The 9,960-nt window shown below is 42.3% G+C and overlaps 1 protein-coding gene across 1 annotated transcript in view; it reads right to left on the reverse strand.

Moving 5' to 3' along the window:
• LOC148842429 (glycosyltransferase BC10-like) overlaps positions 1-7,973 on the reverse strand; it is a 28,818-nt gene extending 20,845 nt beyond the window's left edge. The window contains exons 1-2 of the mRNA XM_088956519.1: positions 7,325-7,973; positions 6,341-7,165 (exon numbers count right to left, since the gene is read on the reverse strand). Coding sequence (XP_088812645.1) covers positions 6,341-6,856 — 516 coding nt within the window. The 5' untranslated portion in view covers positions 6,857-7,165; positions 7,325-7,973. The remainder of the gene's footprint in view (positions 1-6,340; positions 7,166-7,324) is intronic.
• Between the last annotated feature and the right edge of the window lie 1,987 nt (positions 7,974-9,960).

A 9,960-nucleotide genomic window follows, 5' to 3' on the forward strand; every position in this document is an offset into this window, starting at 1 on the left:
CCACCATGGCATGAGTGACGGCACGACAGGACACCTAGTTCAAAGGGAGATCGGTCCACGCCGCGACCTCGGGGTAAATGGCCTCACTACTCTTCTGAAGAGTGTGGTTCGGCGACAACACACTCCTGAATTCCCCTTGGGCTCCCGAGCCTGAGGGCCCAGCTCGCGTATAAGCAGACCCAGAGTAAGCGGGAGCCCCCATGTAAGTAGTCTCAGCATAAGGGGCCCCTACCGCTTCTTGCATTGGAGTAGCCATCTCGGGCTCCCTGGGCGGATCCTTTGAGGGGTAGTCTAATACCTCGGGCTCCGCATCCTGGGTCAGCTCGGCACGAGTTCGTTTGGTGACTCGCTTCCTCCTCTTCATGCCTTGAAACAAGTGCCCACCACGAGTCCTTTCTGAGTCCATCACACCTGCAAAAAAGAGTTCGGCATCAGAAAAAAACAAAAGAACAACAAAAACAAAAAACCTCCGAGTAAGGAACCTACCCAAACTCAGGCCAGTCGCAATGAAATTGGCCTCCGTCAGATACTAATGGCATTTTAGCCCAAGCCGCGCCCACTGCCGGAGGCCCTTCACCGTCTCTTTATCAAGCGTAACACCGGAGTCAGGGGCGGCCATTCCCCACCCGGTCTGAAACGGCCACCCCAATACACTTCGCACCCCGAAGTAGTCCCGCTTCCACGCAGGGACCTTGTTGGTAAGTTCTTGTAAAAGCTTAAAACCCGGGCGAGGAGACAGGTAATACGCCCACCTACGCCCGGGAAGGGGACCCGCTTGCTTCTTAAGAATCGAAATGGAAGAGAAGATCTCCAAGTCTAAAGGAAAGCCCTGTTCGCAAAATAGGGAGATTGTCCCCACCAAGTTACGAATGGAGTTTGGGTGAAGCTAGCCGACAGTAACGCCGAAGTGGTTCATGACCTCGACAAGGAGAGGGTGGAAAGGCAGGCACAACCCCGCAGCGAGCTGCTCCTGGAATATCACGATCTCATCAGGACCGTGCTCCCAAGGGAAACTGCTCGAAGGTATGATGTAGGCGTACTCCCCAGGCAGGTTAAACTAGGTAACAAGGGATTGAAGCCCCTCGGGCGTCATTGTCGAGGGCCCAAACTTGTCTAACATCCAACCTCGATGAGAGGTGGACACCAAACTGCCCAAGGCGACTCAGCCTACGGGCTCGAACTCTTCCTCAAGTTCTACCCCAGGTTCGCTAAGACCGTCGGGGGATGCAAATCGGTTCGTAGAACCTGCACCAGACCCCCTTGAAGAACTGTCTGAGCTATCCGAGCTAGACATCGGGAGGAGAAGGATTCCAAAAAAGTAATCACCTGGAAAAAGGCTTGAACAGACTGCGGAAACTTGAAACACGAGCTAAAATCTTGAGTGCAAACTAAAAGCCTAGACGCGAGCTGAAACTTGGATGTGAGCTCAAGAAGCAAAGCGCAGAAGTGACAAAGCGACTGGGGTCCCCCACTATTTATACCCACAGAAACCAAGAATCAACGGCTCAGATCAAAGCCAATCCCACGGCCCGCAGTCGCGTCAACCGCACGTCTCCTGAGACCGAGACGTGACTGGCCACACGTCTCTCGAAACTCAAAGCGCACGTCTCCTCACATTAAAGGCGGCAGAAACACGTTTTCAAATTTGAAAAGACGCATGTTGTCACGTCCCCCAGCGGCGCGCTTTTTGAAATAAAGCGCACGCTGTCACGTCTCCCAGCGGCGCGCTTTTTGAATTTTTTAAATAAGGTGCGCTCTGTCACGTCTGTCAACATTTGTAGGCAGGTCGGTGCGTTTCCCATCTTTTGGGCGCTCAAGAAACCCAAAGAACCTTGACAACGCACCTTGCGCTATCAGTCAACCGATACGGGACAAATCCACCTGCCACCTCGCGAACTCCCCGCACCAGGGCAAGACCCTTAGCACGAGGAGTGGGGAGCAAATGATGAAGGAAGATTTGGCCTGACCTCGTAATCACTCAACATGTGGCAAAGGCAACAGCTCGGCACAACAGCGCGTCCAAGGCGTGAGCACCTAAGGGAGGAACCAGCAGTCCAAACTCCCTACTAGGAGCCCGAACTCCCTACAAGGAGCCCGAACTCTCCCTTAGGCCCCGAGCCTCACACAAGGCAACGACCAGAACTGGCCCGCCCCATGACAGTTCGGGACACTCCCTTATCCGAACTCAAGACTTCACCTCGCTCACCACTCCAGCACTTCGCCTCCAGGACGCCAAACTGAACAACCGTACCTCGCCTGACACCGAGGAAGTCCATACCCAGGGGCGGCGCACCTAACTGACTTGGGATCTGACGCTTGACAACCGCACTCCAACGGCCACCTACCACCGCCACCTGCTACCGCCATCTCCAGTTGCAGAGACGGCTCCGACAAAGAGAGCAGTGGCGGTTCTGTCCCAGTAGAGGTGATGACACCCAAACTGGCAGGAGCACAAAGATAATCATACCCGACCTGACAGAAGCTTAGGAGTGAGCGCGTGAGGTGGTTATTAAAGGCTCCCTGCCCCCCGAGAACAAGGTATGTGAACTTTGTGCCATCTGGTTTTATCTTGCCTTCAAGAGAATACTAACTTGAGCTTTAGAGCAATCTCACTGGGTTCCTCCCCGGAGATTCATCATCTTCTTCAGGCTCCCTGTTGCTCCAGTCGGAGGCAAGGTCGTTGACAGCTAAGACCAGCCGAATTGCACACCATCACCTGCCATCCCGCTTGTTGATCTCCTCACCCATTGTATCCTGAGATTCATGTTTCTAGTAAGCCACTTACACTTCTTCTTTGCATTCTTGTAGCACCACATTATAGAGTTTGGGTCATTTAGCCACCCCACCACCACCTTTGAATCCCCTTCTATTACCACATTTGCTAGTTGTAGCTCATTTGCAATATGCACTCCTTGTACTACTACAAGAAATTCTGTTTGAGAGAGTCACCCAAACCCACGGAGCCTAAGAATAGAACCACAGTTTGACCTTCTGAATCTCCCAATACCTGAGGGGCTTGGATTACCTTGACTGCTCCCATCAAAGTTCAGTTTCACAAAACCTTCAATTGGAGGTATCCAATGCATCTCCACACCATCAAAGGAGAATTGGGAGAACAATTCTAGAGTCTTGATCCAATGAATCACCCTTACCATTACACAATCCCTCGCAGCTTCTTTACTCCTCTCTTTTTCTAAAAAAAATAAAATAAAATAAAAAATTAATTCTAGTGTTCCTCTCTTTCCAGATAGTCCACACCAAGGCTGCTCTAACACATCTCCACATTGTCCTTCCCCTTTTTTTGGTAGCGTAAACATGGAAGGATAGAAGAGCATGTTGACCTCCGATGGTGAAGTCCACCTACACCCAAACAAAAAGAAAAACCAAAACCAAATCTCTGCAACAAAGGGACAAGAGATCAGTAAGTGGTAGCAACTTTCAGCATTGGGTTTACATTATTACATAAGATACACCAGTTAGGAGAGAGACAAGAATTAGGGCTTCTCTTTTGTAACATATCCAATGTGTTGATCTTCCCAAGCACTACTTCCCAACACAAAGCTCTTCCTTTGGGTGGAATGGGTCTACACCAGAACTCTTTAAAGGGAAAAGAAGGACGACCCGACGGAATGCAAAGAGTCTTGAACAAAGAGGCATAGGAGAATAGACCCTTAGGGTGGGGAGCCCAAATACGCTAATCAAACTTCTCAGGGTCCGAACTAACATTTTGAAGGATTTGTAACAGATCTGAGTAAGTTGAGATTTCACTATCTCTTAGACCTCTGCGGAAACCAAAATCCCAATTGAGAGGCCCACAAGGTGTACTGGAGTGGAGGAACAATAAAATTTGACAAACACTTATTTTTATACAAGGAAACTGAATATAAAGCAGGAAAAAGATCTTTCAACAGACAAGAGCTGATCCATGTATCCTCCCAAAATTTAACAGAGATCCCAGAGCAAACATCATACCTGATAGACAGAAGTAATAGAGGCAAAGTGCAGTGGATAGCTTTCCACAGAGAGGTCAGTGTAGCCCTGTTAGATACTCCTGCATCCCAACTGTTTCCCAACCTCCCATGTATGCTAGCAATGACTTCATGCCAAAGACTATCCCTTTCCTCCAACATCTTCATGCTAACTGTAAGCTTAGTTAGCCATAACAAACCTACCTCTCCCAAAGTTGTCAAGGCATTGCCTAGGCGGCCTAGGCGACGAAAAGCCCCTTGGGATTTCGAAATAATTGATCCCATAACTCTCTTCATCATTGTAGCCAACACCTAGGCAATGATTTTATATGCACTACCAATTAGACCGATTGACTTGAAATCTTTCAGCTGTACAGCACCCTTTTACTGGGAATCAAAGTGATAAAAGTGGATTCAAGACCTCTCTCGTCTCTCCAGAGCCCCATTACAATGAAATTCTGAAAATCTTCATTAAATCCACCTTTAAAAAACCCCAACATCTATTGTAGATAATCATTGTAAAACCACCTGGTCCAGACACCTGGTCCCCCTCCAATTCCCCAAGAGCTTGAATGGCCTCCTCCATTAATGGTTTTTCTAAGTCTCTAGCATCTTCTAAGGAAAACCAGTAAACTCCAAACCATCCAACTTGGGTCTATGAGGCCAACCTTCCTTGAACAGACTAGCATAGAACTCGATGATAACCTCCCTAATTCTTCCTTCTTCCTCAATGACTTTCCCACGCACCTTCAGTCTTCCAATGTAGCTATCTCACAGCGAGATATCCTTCTCCACTTTACATCATCTTAGTATGCCATCCTGTCAAATTCCATTTCAGCCTTCAACCTTTTGTCCCTATCCGTCCCAGAAATTGGTCCCTCCCTACTCCTCAAACCTATCAACTTCATCAATAATTTCCAAATACTTCTTCCTCTTAACCTCAAGCCCTTTACAAACCTCCTTCCTCCAAAATTTCAGTTTATCTGATAAAGGCCTCAGTAAAGCGTCTTGACTCAAATTAGGGAACCTATCCTCCCACTATGGGAAACAATAAACCTATCTAGTTTGACCAAAATTGGATCCCCTTGAATGAATAAAATTTCTAGTGTATGACAGTAGCATTCAAGACCTAAGGTTACATGACTTTCAATTCCAATTGAGGTATACATCATAAGTAAGGACAAAGCCTCCATCCCTTACTGCTCCCTAGGGAGGAGTTAGACTGTTATGAATTCAAGAACTCCAAGATACTTTGGCAGCATCCCTCCCCTACCTAGAAGCACTGGAAAAAAAAAGAAAGAAAGAAAAACACTTATAGTGTAAATGGATTGGTAACCTTAATCAGAAACAACATAGTTTGCATTTATTTATCAATTGATGTAAAAATGTCATTGAACCCACAGGCAAATATCAAACATTGAAGGGCACAAATGTCATGATATGGGACCAAGATCTAAGAACAGGGAAGTCAAACCCATATTTTTTCTCCTGATCTATTTGGGCCTTCATCTATCTATCACAATGATAAAGCAATTAAATTTTCACAAATCCATGTGAACAAAACCTAATTCCATGGGCCAAAAATGTTGCAGCACTAAACCTAAGTAGCCCTTTCTATTTACTTAACTAAATAGAAAACTCTATTTCAGATCATCTTTACCCACTTGTTACCTCTGCATCCCTTTGTTTTCTTGATTTTTCCAACTTTTTTATATTCTGTCCACTGTCCATCCAATTTTGTTGAAAACACCTAGTTAAGCGTCAACGAAAACAAGATTAGGGCCTTGTAGTCTGTTTCCAGCTTGATTTAGATCCTTCGGGCCACTATTATTGCATAAAAAATAAAAAAAAAACTTATAAATCAAAAAAAATGTCCTTTTTAGAGTCATAAAAGGGAAAAAAAACATTTTTTTTCCAAAAATATAGACTATGCTAGACAAGAAGTAGCATTCTACTTCCTGGGATCTAAACATGAGTATATAAACCAGCAAAGGATATTCTGGTTTGGATAATGTCAGTTACAAAACTTCGGAAATTCCAAAACCAAAGGGGAAAAAAATAACGCCGAAGAACATTGGCATACAAAGCACATATAGGAGAGAACAGAATCTATATTGTTTCTTCACTAAAAGAGAAAGGAAGAAGGAAAAAACAAAAAGAAACAACTATACCACCATATCCCTAACAAAATTGGAAAAAAAAATAAGAAAAAAATAATAATAGGGGAAACACATCCTAAAAAGACAAGAAAATTTGAAACTTGGAAAATTTTCACTCACAAGAAGGATAATCAGCATTATGCGTAATTCCATGATAAAACGCATAAAAAATAAATAACAAAAAGAAAGAAGAAACATAGGGGTGGTTTATACCTGGCTCGGAATCTGTCTCCGGTAGAAGACTGATGTAGGTGGAAATTTGGCATCATAAGATGGCAATGAATGAATGTAGATGGAATAAAGCCCTGCATGACCCTTGAGGAACCTCTCCCAAAGAGGAGCAAGCGGCAAAGGACCCCTCGTCAGGAACAGGAAAGCAATCTTACGAACTCGCCTAAATGGATACTTCTTTACTCGAGGAACGAAAGAAGCACGCCAGAAGAGCTCCTGGTCACTCATCTTGTGTATCAGACTGGAGGGAGGCCTGATCCAACGCTCTAGACTATTCGGCTCTTCGAGGCACGGCTGGAAACTGGACCGTGCCGTGGTGACAACGTTCTGAACTGAGAAATACCGGATCATGTACATGCTGAGGACAGAAAACCCAATACCCAAAACCAGAAATAGCACAAAGAATTGCAATATTCTCAGTGGTAAAACCCTAGACTGGGTTCTGGTTGTGGCGGGCAAGTCCTTCCCTTCCTCTACATTTAGAGCCCTTGGTTGCATCTTAAAATGGAAGGTTCCTAATGAAATAACCTTCTGGGTAATGTGTTTGCAGGGATAGCGAATTCAACAACACACCTTTGGCATTGGATCTGAGAGTATCCTACTACAGTCGACTCCAGTAGCTCTGATGGCAAAAGCAGTATCCTAGAAAGCATCTTAGAACAAAGTTTGCGGAAAAGGTTGGATGTTTACCATGTGCGTAGAAGGGTAGAGAAGGTTCTTGTCAACAACCGACACTGTCGTATTGGCATCATCAGGAACTCAACTAGATCTGAAGAATCCCAAGTGGAATCGGATTGCTTTGTAGAACTTAGAACCAAAAACGGATGATAAGCAAACGCGGAAGACGAAAAAAAAAATTATCACCAGGATGTAAGCATCGGGAAGTCAACAAAACTCGAGGAGAACAAAGCAGAGAAATAAAGATGGCATGTAATAAAAGAAAAATTACGATAGTCGAATCTTTACCAGATGGCAATCGAGAATTATGAGTTATTGAGAAATCAATGAAGAATAAAAGACGTAATTGCACAGAATCGATTCGTTCATCGGTTCATGCTTTTGTTCGCTACCTAAATTACGCCAGCTTTGCGTGTATACAATGAGGAGGTTTTTAAGATTCCGCCCAGGATTTGAATGGAAAACCGGAGAAGAACAGAAGGCGTGGGTCAAGGAGAAAAAAGGTTAGGTGAGTAAAGAATGATCAGTTGCTTAGATAGAGAGAGAAAGAGAAAGAGGTCCGAGAGATTGGGAAGTAATTACTCAAGGAATCATCGACATCAGGATTGGAGAGAGAGAAAGAGAGAGAGAGAGAGAGAGAGAGAGAGAGAGAGCAGAGAGTGTGTGGGGTTTCGTGGACTATAAAACTGGGAGAAAAATCTATGAGGGCATGTTCAGTGGATTCTCTCTGTGTTGTGCTGAGAATGTGTTGCTCTTAGTACCAATGCCCCGGCCGGCCCGACTGCGTTTGTCCGGTTGGTGAAACGGTAGTAATTACTCAAGGAATCATCGACATCAGGACTGGAGAGAGAGAGAGAAGAGAGTGTGTGGGGTTTCGTGGACTATAAAACTGGGAGAAAAATCTATGAGGGCATGTTCAGTGGATTCTCTCTGTGTTGTGCTGAGAATGTGTTGCTCTTAGTACCAATGCCCCGGCCGGCCCGACTGCGTTTGTCCGGTTGGTGAAACGGTTACCGGTTCACACCAAACCAAGAGATTGCACCACGTCCACGTGGTCTTGCAAAAACCAAAAAGTGGGACTACCTAACGAAGTACATGATTATTCATTCTTGACCGTCTGATCGTTCTTTTATTTTCTTTTGAATCTTCCTTTGTTTATATATTTGAGGTATGAGTAATGAACGACAATGGCATACGAATTGTGATCCCGACCTTTGACCTTTCCCCTGAATCAATGTCCCAGACTTGTGTACTGACTCCTTTCATTTTTTGTTTATTTATTTTATTTTTATCGGTTGCCTATTTTCCAGAGCGATCAGAAGATTGCTTGAAGGTTGAAAAGGTTAAAGTTGAAGAGTTTAAACTTCCATCAGCTCCATTCCATGTTAATGGGTTAATAGTATTCTGGTGTCAACTTAAAACTGAGCCTTAGTTATTGAGTTGTTGACTTTTTGGGCAGTAATTGATTGGCTTCCATTATTCCCTGTGGTCCGCATTGCAGCGTTGCAGTTTAATCGAACAGGTACTTCGTCCATGCAGATTAATCGAATTTTGTGTCGCATTTAGAAGCTGCTGTAACTGTAATGAAATCGTTTCATTCTAGCTCGAGTTTATTATCTAAAATAGTTGAAGGAACAATAGAAATTCTGACAAACGCAGCGATGAGGCCCTTGTTCTAATTTTTAAGCATTGAAATTCTTATCTTTCTTTTTCATATTTGGATTAGTTGACGACTCCTTTGAGCGTTCAAATGCCAAGATCCTATTTTTGTTTTTTCTTCAATTTCACTTTGTCTCAGAGGTTTGTTGCAGGCTGATCTTGTTTTCCCGGTTTCACTATGAAAGCAGGAAAGTTCGACAAATTTGTTTTTCCGGCAATTGTGTTACAAATTCTTGACGATGGACGTTAAGTCGCGTTGTTGTACGAAGTGATGTTGAAATTGAAAGCATAGCTTTCTATATTTTCAATTTCTTCTTCTGGATATTTACTATTTTGAAAAGGATTCGACTACGACTTGGGAAAGATATGATATCTAAAATTTTTTCACCTGATTCGTCACCTATTTTATGATATCAGTTGATTCCTTATAAACTTTTCCAATATCATATGTATCAGGTAACATAGTCCAATCCCTTGATATCTCTGTGTACTTTAAATAATTTTCTCTTTTTATATAATCTATAATACTTTAAACAGCATGAATAGCTTTAACAATATTTTTAGAATTTTTTTAGGACAAAATTTATTCTTTTATATTTAAATTTATTGATAAAAAATGATCACAAAAGGATAATCAATAATTAATATTAAATGAGTTAAAAAAAAAAGACAATTATAAGATATTCATGCATGCAATTTCTTCTCATTAAATCCAACACTTTAAGGCATTAATTTGTATTCACCTTCATTGAACCATATATTTAAGGTGTTTTTATTTCTTCTCATTAAACTCATACATAATAAATTAATAATTCCAATAACATAAAAGCATACTTTTAAAATCTACCTGAAAAAAAAAATAGTGTTTTCATCTAGGTAGTGGTAAGATATTAAACCATTTCAGGTCAAATGGGCCAGTCCATGTTGTCACAATTAAATAATAAAATGCAAAAAATATAGAAATTAAAAAAAATTGGAAAATTTCTTAACATCATATATTCGACACATGAAACAATAATAAGTATGATAAATAATAAATGTTTTTATTAATGATGGAAATAGAATGTAAAATTTAAAACCAATTAGAAATAAAACTATTTTTCCTATTCTCTCTTGTTAAATCTCATATTAAGGTATATCCTCTTATTAAATCCATAAAATTAATTTTAATATTATAAAATTAAATATTTTGAAAATAATTTGAAAACAAAACTATTTTCTTCCCTCCCAATGGTGGGTAAACAATTCAACCATTTTGGGTCAAA

This window comes from Nelumbo lutea, chromosome 8 (genome assembly GCF_056320005.1).
Source record: "Nelumbo lutea isolate HS-2025 chromosome 8, American lotus-T2T, whole genome shotgun sequence".
Taxonomy (NCBI): domain Eukaryota; kingdom Viridiplantae; phylum Streptophyta; class Magnoliopsida; order Proteales; family Nelumbonaceae; genus Nelumbo; species Nelumbo lutea.